We start from the raw sequence: 24722 nt of genomic DNA, 5'->3' as shown, positions 1-24722 counted from the left end.
ATTATTATTATTTTTAATCTTAAAATAGTCCTGTGAGTTGGGAAAATTGACACTCAGAGAAGTTAAGTAACTTCCTCAGCATCAGGCGACTATCCAGGACTCAAACTTGAGTCTGTCTCAGGCATACCTTTAAGCACTGTAACATATTGCTTTCGCAATTATGGCTTCTTGTCCTTAACAAAGTATACAAGTAGTTCCAGGCTGGTGAAGGAGGTCAGTGATACCAAGTATCTATGCTCCTTCTAGTTTTTCATTTTGTGGTCTCATATGGCTGCTATTGCTCCAGACATCAAATTCAAGTTCAATTGGAAGAAATATGAAAGAATGATTCAGCAACATCTATCCCTTTGCTCCGGAGAGCAAAAAAGCCTTCCCCAACCCCCTGGCCGACTTCTGCCTCTTGGGTAAAATTGACAACCCCTGGATGGAGCTGGGCATATTGGTGTCCCAAACAAAATTGAGGTCCTGCTACCCAAAAAGTTGGAGAAAGTGGCAACTGGGAAGGAAGCTGGTACCTGCATAGAACAGCCTGGCTAGTGACTCGTCACGGAGAATCCCTGCTTGCTCAGGAGAACTTTAAAGCTCTGATGGCCATTTTCAGTTTATAATTTCCTGTGTGGGTTTTTATATGTAAATATGCACATACAGAATGAACGAAGTCGTCACTAAGCAGAGACTTAGAGACTATAAACCAGGCACTAGGTGAAGTCATGTAATTGGAAAGGGCACAGCACTGGATCAGTGGGCTCCTGATGTCCATCTAGTCCTGGTTCTGCCAGTACCTCATGACTTTAAGAAAATCCTTTCCTCAGTTTTTTTTCATTAATAAGAAGAGTTTGAACCAGATGAAATCTAAAGCCTATTTGAGTACCACTCTTTGCCGACCTTACTTATGTCGATTGTGGATTGACATTTGAAAAGAATGAAGGGTGTTAGTTTAATAGGCACAAAACATTTTCTATGCTGTTATAAGACTTAAGAGAACTTTCAGATAACTACTTGTCTCCACTGAAAGTTGGATAAGATGAGGTGAAAAGCTTTAAAATAAATAATAGGTAAAATTAGATGAAGGAAGCCATATATGCAGAAAAGAGATCAAATGTAAATGCTAAAAGAGCTGCTTTTTGCACTAAGCAATGTAAATTCCACTATCAAGTTGGCGTTAAGAGATCGAAAGGTTCTGAATTCTAGATTATGGTCGGTTCTGGAACTAGAACTTCCATAGCAGCTCTTCCTTGGGTACCAAGGAAGCAGCCAAAAAAAAAAAAAAAAAAAGAGACTAAGCTTCTTTCTAGGAAACAGTGGTTCCTCAGAAATGCCTTGCAAAGTGCTGATCATCTCCATGCCTGTGTGAAGAAGGGGTATGTGGCAGGCGCTACTGTTGGCTTTTATTCTCCTTTCTGGTATAAAAGGGATGATGATGGTGGTGCTGGTGCTGGTGCTGGTGCTGGTGGTGCTGGTGCTGGTGGTAGCTAGTATTTATGAGTGCTCATAGTGTGTGCCAGAACCTGTAATAACTGCTTTGCAGATATCGTCTCTAAGCCTCAGTTTCTTCATTTATAAAATGTGGGTAATAGTAGTCTTTGCCTCATTTTTAAATGTAATGAATACTTACTAAGGACTTAATTAGCACCAGTCACTCAAGCAGTTTCTGTACTGGGCTCATTTCAAAAGGGCTTCTTGGAAGACGAAATGAAATAATAAAAGCGGAGAAGCTAATTGGTACTTGAAAGCTTTTATCATTGCTTCTTCGTATCCAACTGATTTTTTCTGTGTAGTAAGCACCATTTTTACCACCGTATGCCTGAAGCTTATGGAACCAAAGTGGCTTTCTGTGAGTGGCAGAATTCTAAGATGTCTCCCAAGATTTTCTGCTCCCTGGAGTATACACTCTTTCTCCTACTTCTTCAGTGAAATGCTAATCTAGGTACTGCTATGAAGGGATTTTGCAGATGTAATTAAGGTCCCAAATCACACCAACCCTCTAAGTCTAAGTCTGGAGGTAAGGGGAAGGGAAGTCGGAGATTAGAGGCAGGAGAGGGATTTGATGTGGGGAGAAATCTCTTTGGCTTTGAAGGCAGAGACGGCTGTGTGGCATGGAATGTGGGCCATCTCTGGGAGCTGAGAGTGCTCCAGCTGACAGCAGCAAGGAATAGGGGCCTCAGTCCCTCAACCACAAGGATCTGAATTCTGACAACCATGTGAGTGGCAGCTCAACCATGTGAGCTCGAAAGAGGACCCTGGGATCCAGATGAGACAAGCAGTGAGCTCTGCCTCCAACTTGATTTCAGCCTGTGAGATCCTGAGCAGAGAACTCAGTCACACCATGCCCAGACTTTTAACTTACAGAACTATCAACTAGTGAATGGCTGTTTTTTAAAGATGTTAAATGTGTGGTGATTTGTTATTTGGCCCTAGAAAACTAATATACTTACCTTGGGGTGCATTACTAGCCTGTAGCAGAGCTAAGATTTAAACTCAGGCCTGGCTGACTCCAAAGCTCTTGTTCTGAATTTTTTTTATATTGGGGAATTACACAAATTAAAAATTTTATATTAAGCAAGAAATAGGCTTAGATATTTTAAATTGCTAAGTGTAAGTATAAAATGCATGTAAATGGTGTGATGAATTTTGAGTAAACTCTGAGAACTATGAAGAAAATTAATTGCCTGAAGGTTACATATTCTATGTGCAACTCGACATGAAATATTATTAGAATGAATGTGAAAAAAGGAAGGTTTGCCTTGTCCCGAGACTTAAAGAAAGAATAGTGATATTAAATACTTACGTGCATTGCTCTAGTTGCCAAATTAACTTGGCAGGAACTGACAGCTATGAGTGAGTTGAAGAAATTTTCCTGCAATAAAGTAATGTCTGAAATTAGGATAAATAGAAGTCGTGTGCAGGAACCAGAGGGCTGGGCATTGCCATGGGTTCTGCAGTGTTTTGAAGGCAGCTGATTTACAAAGGCTAACACAATAACCAGAGATGAGCAAAGGAACATCACGATTCCTCTATGGAGTGACCATGAATTGGGCATGGTGTAAGAATGCCATAAAGGACCCTTTCCCATAAATCCTAGACTGTAGCTATAAATCATCATCATCATCATCATCATCATCATCATCATCATCATCATCATCATCTTTATCAAGGGCTTGCTATGTGCCAGACACCTTTCTAAGGTCTTTACATGAATTTCCTCATCTAATTCTCAAGTTATCCTAAGGCTGGTACTTGTGATTATCTCTGTTTTAAAGATGAGAAGCCTAAAACACAGAAAACTTGACTAACTTGCCCTAGGTAAATATTAAGCACTAACTGGAACTTAGGCATCTCTCCAAAGGCCATATTCTTAGCTGCTCTACCTTTCTCCCTGGAAAAATGGCTAAAGACTGAGGAAAATATGTTTTTGTTAAAGAGGGAGGTACATTTATATGGCCAAAGCATGATGCTAAATGAAAGTATACATGTTATCACATATAAAAAGGAAAGATTGTTCAAGCAATGCTATATATATTGAGTAGAAAAGAAATAAGAACCAATAACAGTAGATACCTCTGGAGTGTGCCTGGGATTAGGTGTTAGGTAGTAGTCAAGGCGAGGTTTAGGTTTATTTGCAATGTTTGAATGTTTTCCTAGTATATTTACAATTTATGATGAAATAGGTCAAACTAACAAAATAGGTCTTAGCATAATGGAACTTAAGAAATAAAGGATGACAGATACAGCTGACCTCTACATGTTTGTGTCCCCTCACTTTCCCCCACAGGAGTAATTGCCACCCAGAATTTGGAGTCTATCATTCTCATGCATTTCTTTATACTTTTGAATACAGAAGCATGTATTCAAAAATAGTATTAGTCATTAATATGCTAATAAATGATTATGTATCATGCTTTTAACTTTATATAATGTACTGTATGTATTATTCTATAACTTGCCTTTTTAAAAACAGCATTGTATGTGCAAAATTTATTAATATTGATACATTTATCTAGATATGTTTAATTTTTTCATTCCTGTATAATAGGCTATTGTACGACAGAGGGAAGGAGAAAGAACTCAGGCACAGGGAAAGAAAAGAATCCAGTTGCTGAACTAGTGTGCAATTTTGGTGTTTGGCTAGGGCCAAACTTGAGTTACCGGCAGGCTGAGTCGAGGTTTAGCTCTCTTATGTTATTGACCTAGGGCTGCTTACCTCTCTTTTCATTAAAGGCAATTGGAGGTTGATAGGAGCCTATAGTGGCTCCAAGTTGGGAACAAGAAACAGGGAGAAGCAGGAATACAGAGTGGAGATACACCCAAAAGCTCTTCTCTTGTCTGGTCCAGTGAGCCTAGTTCCATCAGCCTGTCAGCCATTGTATCTACAGATGAGTTGGCTCATTTTCTAGGATGCTTGAGGGTTAAATTCTCATGTGGACATACTCATTAGTTATCCTTGCTTCCTTGTGGGACATTATAATCAGCTCCACTATGAGGACATTTTAACAGCAGAAACCAGAGAAAATTATTTTATGTCGCCTGGCGATTTATGAAAAATAAAATAAATTCTGTGGTGGATGGAAATTTGACTTAATATAGAATGTCAAAAATAATTTCCTTGAGAATATAAGAAGTGCCATATATTACAAGACTCGGGGTCCCTCAATCCCAACATTCCATCACCAGCTCTGGCAATGGAGGGATGATGGGTGATGAGGTGGTTTTCTCTCCACTATGTCAACCTTGACAGGTTAGGAAATCAGATTTTGGCACACACACATTCAGGAGCTTTCCAGTGGCACCACATATATAGAACTACTTAGATAAGAGTGAGTGAATGAAGTTAACCTTTTTGAATATGAGTTTTATTACCTGGAATTATCATTTATAATAATAATCTTAACCTTTCTGAATTATGTACAATAAACAGGTATAGCCAGGGAAGCATTCTCTCTCTCTCTCTCTCTCTCTCTCTCTCTCTCTGCCTGTAATGCATATTTGCCCTTTATTTCTACCACTGATTAGTTTGATTGGCTATTTGCTGCTAATGGGATTGGGTGAAGAGCAGATAATTTTCTCATCTAACCATTTGCTGTCCTGCCTGTAGCTGAATAGGAAGGCTGCACGTCAGGTTCTGGTTTTTATAAAGAAATATTGGTAACACTAAAAAAATCTTGTTATAGGGGTTCCTCCCAGTGGAAATCCTTTGCCTTGCTTTCTGATTGATTTTTTGATCGTCATCTCTCCATAGAGAGAGAGGTAATGTGATTGACTCTCTTGTGGAGAGGAGATGCAATGATGCACCAATAATGGTCAGCTCATCCTTTGGTCTCTTTTGGTTGAGTAAATTTTGCCCCAGTGCTTGACCACGTAGTTAGTTTGAGAGCTAGTATATTTCTCTCTAACGGTCTGGCTGCAGTTGGTTAAGGGTTCCACAATGCCTAATTCTGTTTATAGGGCAGGAACGAAAAGTACTAGATGTAAATGCCAGAATGCCTTAGCTGATCCTTAGAGGTACACTACCACTCACTGTGCTGCTTGTGGTGTTCATTTTGCTACTCACTGCTCTTCTGTCCTTCTGGGCACATTGTGGGTTTGAACATCCTGGCTCCCTGTGGCTGGGTGTGGCCACGTGACTGGTTCTGGCCAATGAGCTGCTGGGTGGAAGCAATGTAAGTCATTTCCAAGTGGGAAGATTTCATTACCAGATTGTGACATACAAATATACATGTGCACACACACGCACACACACACACTCCCCAAGTTCTGTTTCCTTCTAGCATGACAACTGACAACACTTAAGATGATGGCTGCTCCATCAGTCTCGGTCCCTGAATGGACATGATGAGCAGAGTATACTGGCCATCCCCAGTGGACATGAACAGTGAGTGAAAAACAAACCTTTGTTCTTTTAAACTGCAGAAGACTGGGGAGCTGTTTGTTACCGAAGTATAATCTAGCCCATTCTGACCGACACAATGATGACTGAGAACCCTTCTTCAGAAACCTTCTCAATATAGCATTTCAATTGTACATGTTGATTGAACTTATAATATGAGAAGGAAGGAATTTGTTATTTTCTTTTTGTTTGAATTGAATTCTGCCTTGTAGTATCTTCCCTTATTGGCCCCAGTCACGCTCTTTAGAGCTACACGACAGTATTTTAGAGATTGAAGTTAGCTACCCCAACCCCTGAGCCTTTAGTCTCTAGGCTAAAATCTCCATTTCTTCAACCACTCTACTTGTGATGCAGGGAATAATTTGAAGGCCTTTAAAAAAAATTATCCAAGACAATTCTCAGGGTACTCTTGGACTTTAGCAACTTTAACATTCATATCTTTAAGATTTGATAACCTGTCTAGGCTTTGTCATATTTTAAGGTGAGAAGGGTGGGAGATCATGAAAAATGTTAGGACCAATGGATTAAATATCCCCAGAGGGTCAAAGAATTGCTGGAGTCAAAGTGTTAAAGATAAGGATGGTTATAGAGTGAGATATTTGAAATTAAGATTTTGAGGAGTCACAACTATTGGTAATGACAGTTTCAAGGTTTGAACACTGGTGTGAGTAACCAAGGAATATGAAGCACAAGCTCATAGGAAGAGAGGAGGTTCAAGAATTTGTAGTTAACAAAGGAGTTGTCAGAATAAAAGGTAAGCATTTACATTCATCTATATTCCAGATGACCTATTTTAACTTTTAGATTATCTTCATAAGTTATGCCTTTGATCATTATACATTTTCTCTAACATTTTACAGTATTTGTCTTAGTACATCATAAGTTCTGGAGTTCAGAAGACCTAGTTCAAATCCTGAATTTACTCCTTACTAGTTATGTGACTTTGGGCACATTGATTCAAATCTTTGAGCTTCAGTTGCTTCATCTGTAAACCCAGTGTAATAGTAACACGTATCTTTATAGACTTGTTTTGACAATAGAGTGAGTTAATGCTTGAAAAACAGCACTCGTCCTGGCACATGGTAGCACTCAGTGATAACTATTCTTTATCCCACTATTATCAAAGCAGAGAGGACAAAGTGGCCTGAAGGGTTGGAAAGCTGCCACAGTCAATCCTAAGGGGATATCTTTATTACATTACATGACATTATGTTACATTATATTACATTACACTACATTAATTATATTACAATATGTTACATGCTGCAACTTAGCATTTATTTTCAAGCTAACTACAAAATTAATTTTTATATCTCAGCAGTTTCTAGCACATGAAAGCATTTCTACCCCATAAACTATTCTGAGAAAGAATAACATGTGCACACACACATACACACACACCCCAGAATTCCACAAATTTGATTTGCAAATATTGTCAAATTAGATATTCATAAGATAATGAAATACAGCTTATTATGGAAGATGTGTAATATAGCTGTTAAAAATCCTTCAGGGCTCTGAATGAGAAAATCTTGAAGCTAGAGCATATCTTTCTAATTTTCTTAATAGAGAAGTAGTATGCTGCCTCTGACTCTGCTCTATTATTTCTCACCTTTGACATTCACTGATCTTTAACTGTGCATGTCCAGTGTTGATAAATCAGGAACACTTCAGTGCATTCATTTTAGACAAGGCACCTGAAGTTCAAAAAAACAGCCAAGCTCTTTGAAGTCATTATGCTTTTCTAGACCAGTGATTCTCAATCTTATCACATCAACCACTACCCTGCCCTTTTTATAACAAATATTTGGTAATACCTTTTTGACTATACTGCAATGAAATCTGTGAGTGATTTAAACTTATTTATACATAATTTAAAAATCATCCACATAATACCTTAACTGGAACATAAAAAAGCAATACAATGAAAATGATTCATGAAAAAAACAATATAGATTTCATTATATAAATGCTCAGACTTGTAGAAAACATAATAAGGCAGTCAGATATGTGTGCTCATATGTGAAATCACCGTGAATGAGACAACTACCAGCAAAGCCCAGCACAGTGAAAGCATAATCTTTCCTTCATTTAGTGTGTATGTATAGCCATGCAAAAAATTATTTGTGTTTATATGTAAAAGGAGTTAAATTTTAATTAGATAATTAACAAATTTTTCACTCACACAAATGGCTGGTAGGACATTCTAAAGTCATGAGAATGTGGGATGGTATTTTTTTGACTGCGAGATTGATTGTCTCTCACATTGTAATCTCACCTGTCCTTCTCCTAAATGCCTGTAGTGTTCCCTAGTTATTACTACAACCCAATGCCCCACAGATATTTCAAACAGCCTCTAGAGGTGGCACCACTTCTACTGAGAACTATGTTCTAGATAGGTTGACTGGAGTACATACATTTAAAAGGTTTTTAAATTGCTAAGACCAAAGACCATCTTCAAAAAACAAAACGAACAAACACAAATATTTGACAGTTGTCTCTCTATCGTCTAGATGCATCAAAATGAAAATCTGATCATGTCACCCCCCAGTGCCAACCTTCTTAAAACAATTTGTGACACCCCGCTGAACTGATAATAAAGGTCTCAATTCTTAGTCCAGCCCCCAAGCCCCTCCTAACCTAATCCTTGTTGGCCTCATGTGATACTGCCTTCCCTGACTCCCAGCATTCCTGTTATGTTGGTCTTCTTTTTAGCTGCTGGAATAAGTCATGTCATTCTCACTGTTGCACTTCAAGCCCTGGCCCCTGACATTTCTTGCTTTTTTTTTCCCAGTCAATTCTTATTCTTTCTTTAAATCACAGCTCAGTTATCACTCCCTGAGGAAAGTGTTTTCTGATCTTTCATCAGAGTCAATGCTGCCATGTGTATTTCTTCTCAGTAATTTTACATATATGCAATTATTGGTTTCATGTCTGTCTGCTCCAGTAGCCTCTGAGGTGTCAAAGGGGAGGAACCATGTGTTCTTTCTCTTCTCGGTGATGGAAATAAAGTAGATTCTCAAGTGCTCTGTTGAATGAATATACAAATGGCTGAGTGGATGAAGGGATGGTTGACTGTACAAATGAACAAACATATGCCTATAGCTAAGCTGACATTCCTTGGCCGAGCCTTGTCGAGTCAGTGAGTTTGTTTTATTTTCTAGTTAGAACAGAGCTCACACCCGACTGCTTAGAGAAATGAATGCTCTCATGTATGACCCGTTTGGCAAGAACAATATGTTAACCTTCAGTGTGAAGTGAGAAGACTCGAGTTTGCTCAAAGTACAAGAGAAGAGGGATTTCATCGCAGAGGGAGTTCCTTGGGTGAACAAATAATACATAAAAATATTCTCAAAGTTTTAAATTCCACTAACGCTCCAAATGAAAAAGCGTCTTACCACTTTTCACTCCCCTGCCCAAAATATTTATTATTAACAAAATTTATGTATGTGTGTATATCTATCTATCTATCTATCTATCTATCTATCTATCTATCTATAATGTATATCTTGCCTTGTCTCTCTTTTTTTATTTTCTTTCCAACTTTTATGGTATATTATGTATATTGGTCTACAATTTTTTTTATCGGTCTCGGAGATACTTTATTTTATTAATATTTTATTTTATGATTTTACTGTTTATATATGTAAGTATGATATGTAGATATGTATGTATATATATTCTTTTCATTTAAAAACTCTCAAATGTAACAAAAGCTGCTGAGAAAAATCAAAGAATACCTGTGTATCTCCTCCTAATAAAATAGCTACCTTTTCCTGACCCCACCCCACAATCACTTCTTTGGTTTTATTATTAACTCAATGTATGTATTTATACCTTTTATTATGTGTATATGGATCTCTTCTTATTTTTACCATTCAGATGATATTTAAGGGTATCAAGTGCCATGGTTTAATTATTCACTTCCAGGTTGGTGGACATTTATACTGTTTCTAAGTTTTCATTCTTGCAAACGATATGGCAAAACATATCTTTCTACTTGGGCCTTTGCACACTTAAGCAAACGTTTGAGCCTTTCCCTAGAATAGATATGTGGAAAATGTGCCTGCAGAATTTTCAAAGATACTGCCAGGGAAATCAAGAATTCAGTCTTGGAAACGTTAAATTTAATCTGCGTAATAGACCGATAGCTAAAGACAGAGGAGGCAGCAGTGGCTGTAGTAGTCTAGGCGAAGATAACAGAGAGCCCTCCATTAGGGTATTGGCAGCAGACCGGAGAGAAGTGAAGAGATTTAAGAGATATTCAAAATAGATCATGACTTCGGTGAAGGAGAAGAAGAAACAGACTAAGATGCTTGATTTCTGGCTTGGTCAACTGGCATAATGCCACTTTCCGGTTAGTGAGAAAATCCAGAGGATCGAATGATTCCCAGTTAAATAGATCCCTTAGAGTAGGCTCTTAGAGGTCTTACCGTTTATGTACATATTTTACTTTTGACTAAACTTATCTTTGATTCCAAAAAAGCAGGGGCCATCAAACTTGTTTCGTAAAGGGTCAGAAAGTAAATAATTTCAGCTTTTGTACGCCATATAGTCTCTGCTCTAATTACTCCACTCTGTCTCTGTAGTGGAAAGCAGCCATACAAAAATACATAAGCAACTGAGCGTGACTGTGTTGCAATGAATTTTTATCTACAAAAACAGGCAGTGGGCTGGATTTGGCCCATTGGCCGATGTTTGGCTGTCTGTGCAGTAAGAGCAACACTAAGCAGTTTCTTTTTTCATCCAAGCATAAGATTTTCACACTGTCAGAAGCAGAGGTGAGAAGATAAATTATTATAATAGTTAGTGACAGCAAGCCAGGACTCTGGCATAATATGCAGTGCTGGATCCATTAGCAATTGGGCCCAGAAACAGAGACTACCTATAGCAAAGAAATGGGGAGCAGCTCATTATCAGAGTATGGGAAACTCAGCTTTTCCTTGAGCCCTTATCCTTGGGGTAAATGATTGACCACACTGGAGAGGCCCCATGTGATCCACATTTTGCCCTAGGCTGGATTTCTTATAACCACAAGAAAAATTTCAAGGAAATGATCAGCCAAATACTGAAAACATGCGATATGTTTCATTCCAAAGGAAGACATTTCTGTATCTGATGGACATTTCTGTACCCTGAATAGTTATGGGTAAAGAGATGTTTACAAAATGAACCAGAGATCCTACACTAAATCTGCCTATGAAGAAAAAAATATATTGTAAAAAAAATTCTGTCTCTGGAACTGTTTGCTCAGTTTCAATTTTGAAAGAATGGATTTTCTTAAAATGAGACTCACCTCTAAGGTATAATTTACTGGCACTATGAGTGTTTTATTTCCAAGAAGAATAGAAGCCCTGGTAGTTTCACACTATGCAGTAGTGAGAACCTCCCCAAATGGAGATCTCACCTTGTCACATCAGTTTTGGCTTGACTTTACCATTCAGTCATGATCTCAGAGAACAGTGTCTTTGATCCTGATATCCTTTGTGTTCCTTGTAGCTTTGAACTTCATTATACTCTAACAGATGCATCCTCTTCAGGCTTTGAAGTTTTTCTCATGCACAGTATGTGTGATCCTTGAGGCCCTGGAAAAGTCTATTAAGAGTTTGCCATAAGAATTTTCCTCCACGTGTTTACAGTTGAAAAATACCTGATCAGCTGTGCACCAATGACCCCTGCAACTTGCCCACCCTCCTCTATAGGGTCTTCAAAAACAATCAAAAAGTATTCTTTTAGAGTTGCATAGAAACTCGATTATGCATTATTTCCACTTTTCCCCTACTATTTTTTATAGCCAGCATGTTTTTATAAGACATATTAAGCTGTCATCGTTAACATTTTGGATATTACGTTTCTAGACAAAAAGTAAAACATTAGCATGCCTTTTTTTTAAAGGAAATTTATTCAGTTGCAGATGAGCACATTGAAAATTTAGTGGGAAAAGCATTGGACTTGTAATCAGAATGTGCAGGTCTACCACTTGATAGCTGTAAAATCTTAAGTCTCCTAACCACTCTGAGCATGCATCTCTTCTGAAAAAAAGGGCACCATGATATTAGATTACATGCAAATTGTGAAGATGAAATGAGCCAACATTGAAAATTTCCTTAGTGCATTGTTTGCCATGTGGCAGGTGCTTGATAAATCAATGTCAAAATCTACCCACTTTCAAGCAGGAAGTTCCAGACCTAGGAGCAAAAGAAACTTATTCATAATGGAGAAATGAGGGTTAAAGTAAAGGGCATCCTTTACAATGGTCTAGGTCAAGGTCCTTAAAGTGAGTTTCCCCAGACCAGCAGCATCAGCATCACCTAGGGACTTGTTAGAATGCAAATTTTGGGGTCCCACCCCAGATGTACTGAAATAGAAACTGTGGGTGGGTCCAACAGTGTATGTTTTAACCAGTGTCACCTCCAGTGGTCCCCGATTACCTAAAGTTTCCCTCTTACCCAACTATTCTCTATCATACCATTGTGTCAATGCCCTTGCTCATCTTACTACCCCAAGTTGACTCAAGAACCAGCAGCATGAGCATCACTGAGGCTCATCATGAGCCTGTGGGCTGGTGTGAAATTGGAACCCCAGACCCTACCTTAGACTAAAAGAATCAGAATCTGCATTTTAACAATATCCCTAATAGATTCAAAGAAATATTAAAGTTTAAAAGGATGACTTCGAAACACTGGTCACAACTGTATTTAGTTATTTCTTTAGTTGTGCACTTGCTTATCATCTGTTTCCATCAGCAGTGTGAACTCTGAAGGCAAGAACTTTGTCACATTCTTTACTGTGGTAGCCAGTACTTAGCACAGACCTTGGCATATGGTTGTCAATTAATCTGTGTTTGATAAATGAGAAAGTTAATATGGCTTCCTCAATTGATCCTGAAGAAACGGAGCTTCAGAAAAAGCCAGTGACTTTTTGAAATAACATAGCTGTTATGAACAAAGCCAGTGCAAAAAAATAGAAAAGTATTCTTGACTCCTAAAGTGTGTTGTGTGTGTGCATGACCTTGAAACCAGTGGTTCTGGACAATATAACAAAGCATAACCTAAAGCTTCCTTAGCTATTGTCCCAGTGTGGGCTTCTAATATTAATAATGATGATGACTTATTTATAATGTTCTTTGTCATTTGCAGTCCACTTTCACATATACTAACCTAGGTGGAAGTGTATTGTTATAGGTTTTTTGTTTTTGTTTTTTTTTTATTAAGGACAGAGAAAATGATAAACAGAGCCAACGTAATTTTGTGGGATTTATTTATTAATAGAACAAAGTTCACTGAAAAACAAAAAAAAAAAGAAGAAAGAAAAAATATAATTTCTTATAAGAGTAACTGTCAGAGAACCCATTACTGGAGTAGACAGAGCTCTTAGGTCAGGTGAGAACTGTCTGGTCGTGGTGGACAGTGCTCCTGGAGGCGGTCACAGGTAACTCAGAATCTAACATGGATTTGGCAGAGGTGGTTCCTCATTTATTTTAATTATCATTATTGGACTTACATTTAGTTCAACTGACAGTTCTGCCTAATTATAAAAGCTCCTTCTATGGTTAAATTTTGCTTGTCACTCACAGTTTAAAGTTTAGCTACTTCTAGCTCCTGGTTGGCCTGCCATAAGTGAACCAAAACATTGACTTTATGATTCTCTGACATTGACGGTCCCACTTGATTTGAAATGTACCATCTCTGGTGTCAGAGATGTTCACCACAGACTCTGAATCTGTTGTTGTTGTTTTTTTAAATCTCCTACGAGAGGGAAGGAGATACAGGGGAGATGGTTCTAAAGGCGAGGCTGTGGGTGACGGACAATCCATGTTCGAAGGATATTTCCAGACCATTGTCCATAAACAAGGAAGGAACCTGAACTCAGCCAGTCCTACCTGTCTTCAGTGTAGAAGCCCTACATCGTATCCTGATATATGGTCTCATTGTATTCTTTTTTTATTGTGACAAATTACACATAACACAAAATTTACCATTAATTTGTAAAATAACCATTTTAAATGCACGATTCGGTGACAAAAAGTATATTCACAATGGTGTACAACCATCACCGCTATCCATTTCCAGAATTTTTTCATTGCCCTGACAGAAACTCTGTACTCAGTAACTAATTACCCATTCCCCCGCCTCCATGGCCCCCCCAGTAACTACTATTCTACTTTCTCTCTGAATTTACCTCCTCTAAGCTTCTCGTAGAAGTGGAATCATACCATATTTGTCTTTTGTTGTCTGGTTTATTTCACTTAGCATAATGTTTTTAAGGTTTATCCATGTTGTAGCATGTACCAGAACTTCATTCCTTTTTATGACGGAATAAAATTCCCCAGCATGTAAGTACCACATTCTGTTCATCTATCTATCCGTTGATGGACATTTGGGTTTCTGCCTTTCGGCTATTGTGAATAATGCTGCTGCGACCATTGCTGTACATGTATGTATTCATGTCCCAGCTTTCAATTCTTTGGGGCACATACCTGGGACTGGAACTGCTGGTCATTCTATACGGTCATTCTATATTTAATCTCTGGAGAAACCTCCACTGTTTTCCACAGCAGCTGTGCCATTTTACGTTTCCACCAGAAATCCACGGAGATTCTCATTTCTCCTCATTCTCACTAACATTTGTTATTGTTCACTTTGGTTTGTTTTGCCTTTATAACAGCCATCCCAATGAGTGTGAATATTACCTCATTGACATCTAGCATTCTTAAAACTTCCTGAGCCAGGGAGCGCAAAGCACTACCAAGAAGCTATCGCCGATCATCCTTAGTTGTTAGAAAATTCTTGTTAGCCAGAACGAAATCTTCCTCTCCCCAGCAGTGATTCTCATACTCAACTGCACATCAGAATCACTTAAGAGCTTTTAAAAATTTCAATATTTACGCTGCAACCCAAACTAATAAAATCGTCATCTGTGAGGGTGGGGGCCTTAGCATCAGCATCAGCATCAGCATTTTCTAAGCCTCCTTAGGTGATTTCAACATGCAGCCAGGGTTGAGAACCACTACTTAAAGCCTGCTCATTCATCTACTTTGTTACACAACGTGCAGGATGTAAAGTGTGAAAACTCTATCACACTGAGCATTCTCTGATGACCCTTGTTAATTTGCCAGACCTCCATCCACCACTGGTAGTCTTGTCCTCCTTTTCCTCCTAGATTTTTTGCCATAGTGTATCTTACCCACTGACCCTTACATAATTTCTTTTTATCCATTCATTGTCTGCTCTCCGTTTTGCTTATTTTTGCTTCCCTAGGATATACAACAATCCTTAATGCAGAGAAGGTGCTCAGAAAGTATCGTTCAATGAATGAATGCGTAAATCTACTCTTATTTCAAATGACAGCTCTTCGGATAGTTATAAATAGCTTTCGTGTCTTGTACTGGGTTTTCTCTTCCTAGGTAAAAACTTCTCTGTACCTTCAATCAGTTTTCAAAGATATCTGAGGGTAAACCTCACCATCATGAATGCAATATATCTATCTTTCACTCAATGAGCAAATAGTTGAACACTTCCACGTACTACGCATACTTACACACGATACATACTACGAAATAGACACTGTGCCTGGCGCTGGACATTGTGCTGAAAAAGATGATCGAAGTCGATCTGTGGGGGTGGGGCACAGATGAGAGTTAATCACAGAAGTCGTTTTGGGTAACAATAAATGCTATAAAGAAAATGAAAAATGTTTATTGACTGTGGCACGTTAAGTGGGGATTAACTTTTATCTGAGTCATGAATGATAAGAAGAGATATTCCAGAAGGAAAGCACGACTGGTTACAGAGGCCTCGAGTGGGGAGCACCATCATTCATGCATGTCAGAGGGGCTCTGAAACAGAGCCTCAAGAAGGACAAGGAAAAAACCACTATCACCTCTTTCGTTAGACACTTTACCTCAGTTAATATGGCCCACGATCAAATTAGTTTGGGGTAGCCACGTCACCCTATTATGGTCTTTTCCTTTACTGAGTTAGATTTTTCCTGTCTAATATTCGTATTGTTGATAGTTGGAATTTAGGTGTGGAAGAGAGATTTAGATGAACATGCCTCGAATTTCTTTTCATCTGAGCCCGAGCCATAAAGACTTCAATCAATCAATCAGTTCATAAAAACACTTGTCAGCAGAGTGGAGGGACTTTCTGGTTCTCTAACTGTTGTAATACCGGTTCCTCATTCTCCTTAACCAGCGCCTTGTCTTTTGTGGGAAAAGTTTCGGACAAGGACAGAGCCAGGACTTGGTGGGTGCTGCCGTCTGGGGCCAGAGCCATCTTGGTTTTTAATCGAAAGAGCTCAGCAAAGACAGATATTTCTTGATTCTTGGGACCCAGTGCTGAGAACAAGCACCTTCTTCCAGACCAACCACTAACATGCTCCGACGTTAGGGGAACTCAGCTCCTCTCTCTGGACCTGAGTTTCTTTGTATTGAAATGTGGCTTTTGGGCCTGAGAATTTTAAGATCCTTTGAAACTTTATTTTAAAAGAACATTTTATTACTCTAATCCAAAATAAAACATTTTTTTCTGTGGCTTCTGAATAACCTGCAGTTATTATACTTTTATTGATAAGGAACACTCGCTTCCAAGTTAATGAAACAAAATGATTTACATGAGGATAGCAGGGTTTATAGAATCAAATTAGATGCCGAAATTGACAAAAATGCAATTCAAACTGATATGTTGGGCACCAGGAGACATGTGGTTCAGGGCAGTGAAAGGAGTCCCTAGGTGTATTGATTGGCTGCTATCTTTCCAGTGGCCTTCAGAGAATCTGAGACCAATTTGTCCAGGTCAGCCATATAAGAACAACCTTCAATCCATGACCTGTTCCCAGGACAGCTCACCTGTACATGGCATCTTCTGTAAAGACGAGAGTGGCGTTCTGAAAACAGGGTGGCCTTGTTATTCATGCAGATCTGGTTCAAGTTACCATGATTAATGCATCCAATGCCAGCTTTCCTTCATCCATTAAATGCGAATGATACATTAAAATCGAATTTGATAATGGGTAAAGCAGACAAAGTCCCTGACTCATGGAGCTTAAACCTAGCTAGTAGGTGCACAATGCAGAAATCAACCAAATGTATTTCTGAGCACAAGCTGAAGGAAAGCCACAAGTTCTCTGATGGAGAATAACTGTGCAGTCTCAGGGTAGTTAATTCACCTCTCTGAGCCTCTTCGTCCCCAGTGTATAGGAATTAATGAGGATTAACATGTAAGATAACGAGGCAGACAAGGGTATATATTAGGTGCACAATAAATGTGTGTTGCAGCTGCTGATGGTGAAGTTACCTTCCTGAAGATAAATGATAAAAAGATTCATTTTCTTTCCTGGGCCTCAAAGTTTCTTTAAATTCTGTGTGTGTGTGCGTGTGCGTGTGTGCGTGTGCATGTATGTGTGTGTGTGTGTCTTCCAGTTCCAAGGAGGGTTTCGGGTCAGTGGAGAAGGTCGTGCTGCTCACGTTTCTCTCGACGGTTATCCTGATGGCCATCTTGGGGAACCTGCTGGTGATGGTGGCTGTGTGCAGGGACAGGCAGCTCAGGTGAGTAACATGAAGAGACCTCATGAGGAACCCTGGGCGAAGTTCTGGGCTCTCTCTGGAGAGTTGGGATCTGAACATATACTTGCCATTATAACATGTGATTAAGAAAGAAAAAAAAAATAGATTGGGAAAATAGAGCAGGGAAAAAAGATCACGCATAATCCCACAACTCTAATGTAAACACTTGAGTGCCTTCCATTCTCTCTTTTTTCCTACATTCGGCTTTGTTGGGATTTTTAGTAGTTGTGATCACTGTATATATTACTGTGGAGAGCACAACTAATCCAACTTTCTGACTTTATCCATCAGTTCAGGGAAGGAGTGACCAATCTAGGATTTAAACCTGAGTGTCTGCTCTTTGCACGTCATCAGTCTGAACCATGGCTGCAACTAAGATCACCTGAAGACCTTTCATAAAATTGCTAATGTGTGGTATAAGTATGTCCCATGCAATATTTGGAACATACTTATACTAATTATTCACTGTTAATCTGAAATTCAAATTTAACTGAGTGTCCTGTATTTTGTCTGGCAACCCTGGTGGTGGGGGGTGGGTCGGGTGGTAAGTGTGTGATAGATACATGTGTTAATCACCCAAAGTCCCTGAAATAATTGATCTGGGGTGGACCTGGGCATCAATATTATGAAAATTCACTGAGTGAGTCTAGTACTCAGCCTGAATAAAGAGCCGCCAGGCTATAAAAGGGGGTACAAGACATAGTCCTGTGTCATCTACTGCCTTCCTCTTAATCAAGATATGCGCTAATCCAGTGATGACGCAACAGCATATAAAAGCACATGTCTGATATGTGTCACAAAAGTGAGGCACGCGGTTGTCAGCCTAAGTGTGGAAACCAGTGGAATTTGACACCGTTTGTGAGGGGGGCACCTTAGCAGGGTTCCCCGAGAATGACCAAACAGAGGCCCGAAGGACCAACAGTAGGGAGAGAGAGCACCCTGCGTGAAGGCTCTCAGGAGGGGCTTCATGCCTGGGGGACTCAAATCAGGCCAGCGTGGCCAGAGGGGAGAGGAGGAGGAGGCTTTTGGCACAGGAAGGGTCTGGAGAATTCAGACGCGTCTGGGCCATGCAGGGTCTTTCCAGCCAGGTCGCAGAAGGGCAAACTGAACCTCACAGAATATGTTTCGTGTTTGACTTGTCTTCCTCCCTCCCTTCTTTCCTTCTTTCTTTGCTTTTTTTCTTTTCCTCTTCTTTTCTCTCTTGCTCCTTTCTCCCTAACCTCCCTCTGCCTTGTCCCTTATGCTTTTTCACTCACAGGAAAATAAAAACCAACTATTTCATTGTCTCTCTTGCCTTTGCGGATCTGCTGGTTTCCGTGCTTGTGATGCCCTTTGGTGCCATTGAATTGGTTCAAGACATCTGGGTTTACGGGGAGATGTTTTGCCTGGTCCGTACATCGCTAGACGTCCTACTGACGACGGCATCAATTTTTCACCTGTGCTGCATTTCTCTAGATAGGTAAGGACAAAGAAGTGTGCATCGCGGAGCTCTGTGCTGGAGGCAACGACGCAAACTGAGTGGCAAGGGTCAGCACACCTGCCCAGTAGATAGCAGGGTTGGTTGAGAGAGGTAGTGTTCTATGTTTGAACATAGCCTTCTCCAGAAAATGTGTCTGTATCATAATTTTATGTGCATATTTAGGTATGTGCCTTTGACTGTGGAGACTCTGTTTTAGAGAATTAAAACTACTGGGGGATTGTAAAATCTCCAATAATTATTTAGTTTTTGGACTCATCCCTGTTGCATAATTTTATCCTTTCCCCTCACATTTGATTTCAGGATGTCTAGAGATTTCCATTTTTGCCTCATTTGTTAGAGATTTGGCTTTATTAGTTGATCACAACTTTTCATTTTCCTAATTCTTGCTCATTTGTACTTAATAGTAAAGAAATAATGCAACTTAAAAGTCAGATGATTACACGAACATATGCAGCCATGACTATAGCCATGTCTTAGGGGTTAGTTCTCAAAAGAAAATGTGGTGTGCAAATCACGTTATCAGAATGACCAAATCTGTTACTGTCTCCTGAGTAGTCCAATAGACCCATTTTTCTCTCTGTTTTCGGGATAAGTCACTGTTTCTTTAATTGAGAAATAGGCAAAGTAGTTGACTAAAATTAGAGATTGTGGCATATCTAAAATATGTGTCTTTAAACACTAAAATCAGAGTCTTCCCAGAGAGTTACTCATACTGGGGAATGTTCTTAGGGACTGGAACCAGCTGAGGGAACAGCAGATTCGTCTGCTATCCCATGGGACATGTGCTCATTGATTGGAATGGCAGGCATAATGGCCCACTCAATATAAATGGTGCACTCGCTCACTCTGCTTCTCACTCGCTCTCGCTCTGCCAAGAACATGTAATTGAATATGCTTAAGTTGAATGCATGTATAATGAGACTCCACTGTATAGCTAGAGTTAATGACATTGGTAAAACTGAACTGTTGATTGGTGGCCAGACCCACAGTGTGTCATAGTTTGAAATTTGTGTTTATTAGCTTGTTTATAACAATCTGACTTCAGTACATGAAAGACTTTCAAAGACAGTGCGTACTGTCTGAAAGTTCACATCAGAAAAAAAATAAAAGGTAAGAAAATAGAAAATACATGAAAATCCTAGAGGGTAGCCTGCATGTGATCATCGCCCAAACGAGTGGTGAGACTGAAAGTATTGTAGGAACTTGGAGAAGGCAGAGCTGAGGGTCGGGGAAACTGGAGGGAAACTTGAGGTTTGGGCCAAAGGGGAAGAAAATGATCTTGGTAGGGAGGGAAGAGTGGAGGGAAGTACAGACTCTCTTTCGACGTGGAGTGTTTACTCTGGGCAGCTCTGAGCGGCTCTGAGAGAGGCACTGAAGGTTTCCTAGGAGGGTTTGGCTTCAGAGCTCCAGATTAACAGTCAAGTTCTTTTGAAATCATAAACTTTTCTCAGAGTCGCCATGAAGTGGCATGGGCTGGTCCTTAAGAATCATCTGCTTTAAAACTGAAGAGATTTCAGTTCAAATCTCAGATCTATCAAATTTTTAGCTCTGAGATTGATGATGAGTTCACCAAGCCTTTCTGAGTCTCAGTTTTCTCATCTCAAAATGGGGACAATAACACCTGCTTTCTAGGATTGCAGCTAGGAGTAAGTTAGTAATCCATTCAAGGCATAGCATGGGCCCAGCTGGCATAGCAATCCCTGTTAGTGGATGTTAATGGCAGTTTCTCGTAATTATCCATGCAACTCCTGATCTTTCTTACCAAACTCGGACCCCTTTCTCAGTGAATAGCTCCAGCACCTGCATCATCTAGAAACCAGGTATTCTTGCGTGGTCTTTCCTTATCCTCTACATTTAAATAAGTCCTATTGATTTTTCCTTCCTAAACAAATCCCAGTCTGTTTCTTTCTGTCTCTATCATCCTAGTCCAAACTGATATCATCTCTTGCATAAGTCACTGCAGCACCCTCCTAATTGGTCTCTCCACATCTATTTTATTTCCCTTCAATTCGCTCGCCACTAACAAGAGCTCATAGCCATCTTTTAAAAACTCTGATCCTGTGGTTCCTTTGTTTAATTCCTTTCAATGGTTATTCATTTCACTGAGGATCAAGACCAGACTCCTTGGCCTGTAGGGTTTTGTGCCGTTGTTTCCTGTCTCTGTCTCAGCCTCACCCCGCGCCCTTTGCCAGCCTTACTCTCTGGACTGCAGCTGTCTTGGTTTTCCTTCTCCCTTTCCAGTGCTCTGTGCTCAGCCACCTCAGGCCCTTGGCCCCTCCTGTTGCCTAAAGAGTTCCTTTGCCCCCTCCTCTCCTGTGTGTCTTTCAGATTTTAGCTCAATCCCCATTTCCTTGCAGAAGCCCTCTCTGAGCTCATCAAACCCATCTTCTATTTTGAGAACTTAGTGCAATTATGATTAAAACCACAATTAAGTCTTCTTAATTTTTTCTTAACTGTCTCTATCTCCCCCAATGAGAGAAAGCACAAGCATATGAATAAGAACAAGGTTCTTACCTTTTAATGGAGAGATTGATAATTAACCAGCAATTTCATAAATACTGATTTCAGTATTTGATAAACACTATTGAACAGGTGGAGTGTTCAGTACATTCTCTTTTGAGCAGTGCTGCCAATAATTCCATTTTCTCCTATAATAATAGTAGCCATCAAAAAACTCCAATACCGTAAGTAAAACGAAGCCAAATGGTTTAATTGAGAGCCTGGAGAAACTTGCCATTTGTCTTTAGCATTCCCCGTCCCAAGAGTGATATTCTCACTGGGCTGGAAGGTCCACTCTGGACATTACAGGGCAATATTTTAGCCCCAAAGAATATGATTTTATTGATCATCTAGCTTCTGTTTTTGCCATGTCCCTCCTGTAACAGTAGGGCTGGGGCAAAGCACAGAGTGAGCATCTCAGTGAGGTGCGATGTCATTGCTCACCATGTAACTCCTGGCGAGATGTCTTGTCCTCCTTTTTAGAGCTGCTGTGAGTCTGCAGGGATGACAGATAAGGGGTGGTGGCTCTCAGGCAAGAATGCTCACTGTGATTCCTAATTCTACCCAGATGTTGGACCCCTGGATCAAAGCAAAATATTATGAAACACATTTCCCCAACTACCATTCTCCATCCACTGTGCTTCCTGATGATTTGAGAATTGTATCCTATTAACAAAAGCTTATTCACCTCATTAAAAGTAATTTCCAAAGCATAATTAAAATACATGCATCACATAGTATGGGTCGTGAGAGGTCAAAAACTGCATTAAAGCATGAAGTACAGCTGATTATTTTAAGGCGAAGATTCTGTGGTGAAGGAAAATCAGTCAAGTATCTGCAATAGAGTACTGGTTTTAAAAGTGGAATATAATGCAGCCATTAAAAATGGTTGGACTGGGAGCCTTTACTTTTGCTAATTTCTGAAATATGTGTCTTAGACGTCAGTGTTTTCTTTGCTAGAAGTTAATACTTCTCAAATGCAAGCGTATCCATAACTTTTTAGCTGAAAGGGCTCCTGAGACAGCACATTCCTCAACTGACTGAGAACATTGTGACTTTTGTGTTAGGAGTTCCCTTTGACGTGTGTTCTGACCAGTGTGTTCTCTCTGCTTCCTCACAGAATGACCTAGATTCTCACCCTCAGGGAGCGGAGCCCTCGCCATATCCTGTCAGCAGGTTCTCCCTCCCATAGACCCTAACATCCATCTTCACAACCTTGTGTTAGATCTGTTTCTACATTCTCTTTTCTAATCATCACGGCTTTTTAAAGAAAAACAAAACAAACCAAAAAACCATAACAGTAATACCTGAGCATTGTAGAAAATATCATCATTTCTTACCACCTCCGTGGCTATATACCCTAGAGGTAACCACTGTAAATAGTAAATTAGAATTATTTCATACGCAGTCAGCAGACTCGTTGTGTGAATGTATTTTTAGTTTACCCAAATGGATTTGTTTTAAATAAGCCTTTGGAGAGGACTTTCCCTGAATATATATCTCAATGAATTACTTGATTGTGGTGTTCTTACCAGTTTGCTTATCAGATGATATATTAGTAAGGACTTTTTAAAGAGCACATGGCAGAAAATAAATTGATTGTTTCAATTAGCTGAAAAGTCTGGCTTCAGACATGGCTCTCTCCAGGGTTTGAATAATGTCATCTAGTCTAGTTCTCCCCCTCTGTCTCTGTCTCCTTCCCTCCCTCCCTCTCCCTCTCCCTCTCCCTCTCTCTCTTTCCTTTCTTTCTGCTTGTCTTCCTGTCTCTGTGTCTGTCTTCTCTGTCTCTTTCTATCTTTCTATCTGTTCTTCTTTGTTCCTATGTCGTCTTCTTGTTGGATTCATCCTCAGGCTGGGTTCAGAAAAATAGCCAGAGGCAACATGAATCTTAACCATCCTTAACTCTGAGTCCACAGGAAGAGAAACCTAAATGCTGTTTCTCATGGGAGAACTTTGGTTGGCTTTGCTTGAGTCAAATACTCTCCCCTTGCCCAATCTTTGGGGTGTGGGGATAACACATCCGGTTGCTGGGCAGAGATGAGGCACCATGACTGTCAGCTTTACCAGCCCATATGGCATGAGACAATGGCAGTTCCTGCTGGAAAGAGGGTTATGAGACAGACAAGAACAACAGACTACTATGAAGCCTCCACAATAAGAGAAAAGTACGTCATCCCCAAGTTTTACTTATATTAGTCCAAACATCACTAGATTCTTCGTCTGGCTTCATATGCCATGTTCTTCAGACTTAACCATTCTGATCCACTTTCTTCGGTCATGCCATACTTTGTTCTATATTTTGCATCAAAAGCATTTCTCTTTTAAAAATCTATTTCATTGCATTGAGGATAGCATTCTCCTGTGGCATTGCAAGATTTTCTCTTTGATATGTCCAACTGGATTGTCATCTTTCCTTTCGGCAGCCCAGGAACTTGATGTATTTTAACTGCAGAAATTCTCCAATGGTTTCTCAGTCACAGATTTTCTATGAAAACGGGTTTACTTGTAAAACATACAATTCTGACTTAAATGCCACATATTTCATCCTGTGCTGGAGATAAGTGTGTCTGCATTTCTTAATGCTCTCCCTAGAGCACAACTCAGTTTTTTAATGTAGAAATGAAAAGTGTCTGTTATTGTGAACGTCTGTCGCAGAATTACATTTTCCTTCTCAATAAGACTGAAATGCATTTCTCTAAGAAAAGCATATTATCAATTTCCCCTTCTCACATACTCTTTGAGGGCAGATTCATGCTTTGTACATAATAGTGATATTTGTCAAGTTGAATTTCAATCTAGAGGATACGGACTCTTATTTTTATATTCATTTCATCAAATATTTATTGAGGGCTTACTAATTGCCAGGAGCTGAGCAGAGCACTGGAAGTGCAGTGGTGAACAATCAGAAAAAGCTCCGAATCACAGAGATTTTATTCTAGTGGGGAATACAGATACCAAATAGGTATTTATAATAAATTGGGGGTCATTGAAATAGAATACAGAAAAGTCAAATGAACTGCCGGAGCGCATGCCTTCCAGCGCAGGGCCAGCTCTCAGGAGAGATGATACCGAAGCCGGGATCTGTGGATGATGTAGACGTCAGTAGGTGAAGAGGAAGAGAGCGAGGTGTGGGGAGTTAAGTTCCCGAAAACAGCACGTACCAAGCCACAAAGGCTTTCGTAGTGACACATTAACTATAGGCTAAATCCTTAGTTTGTCTTTCAGTGCTATTCCCAATGTGTCCTCAGTCTCGGCTCCCGCCCATGAGTGATCTGTCATCATTTCCTGAGTAT

The 24722-nt window shown here is 39.7% G+C and overlaps 1 protein-coding gene across 3 annotated transcripts in view; it reads left to right on the top strand.

The window, feature by feature from the left end:
* Positions 1–24722, top strand: part of HTR4 (5-hydroxytryptamine receptor 4) — a 111397-nt gene that overhangs the window by 49792 nt on the left and 36883 nt on the right. For all 3 annotated transcript variants that reach the window (XM_039836488.1, XM_039836489.1, XM_039836490.1), the window contains exons 3-4: positions 17307–17432; positions 18709–18909. In XM_039836488.1, coding sequence (XP_039692422.1) covers positions 17307–17432; positions 18709–18909 — 327 coding nt within the window. The remainder of the gene's footprint in view (positions 1–17306; positions 17433–18708; positions 18910–24722) is intronic.

The sequence above is a fragment of the Pteropus medius genome, unplaced genomic scaffold, assembly GCF_902729225.1.
Source record: "Pteropus medius unplaced genomic scaffold, Ma_sr-lr_union100, whole genome shotgun sequence".
Lineage (NCBI taxonomy): Eukaryota > Metazoa > Chordata > Mammalia > Chiroptera > Pteropodidae > Pteropus > Pteropus medius.
Note: the sequence above shows the minus strand (reverse complement) of the source record. Positions and strands in the feature narration are given on the sequence as shown.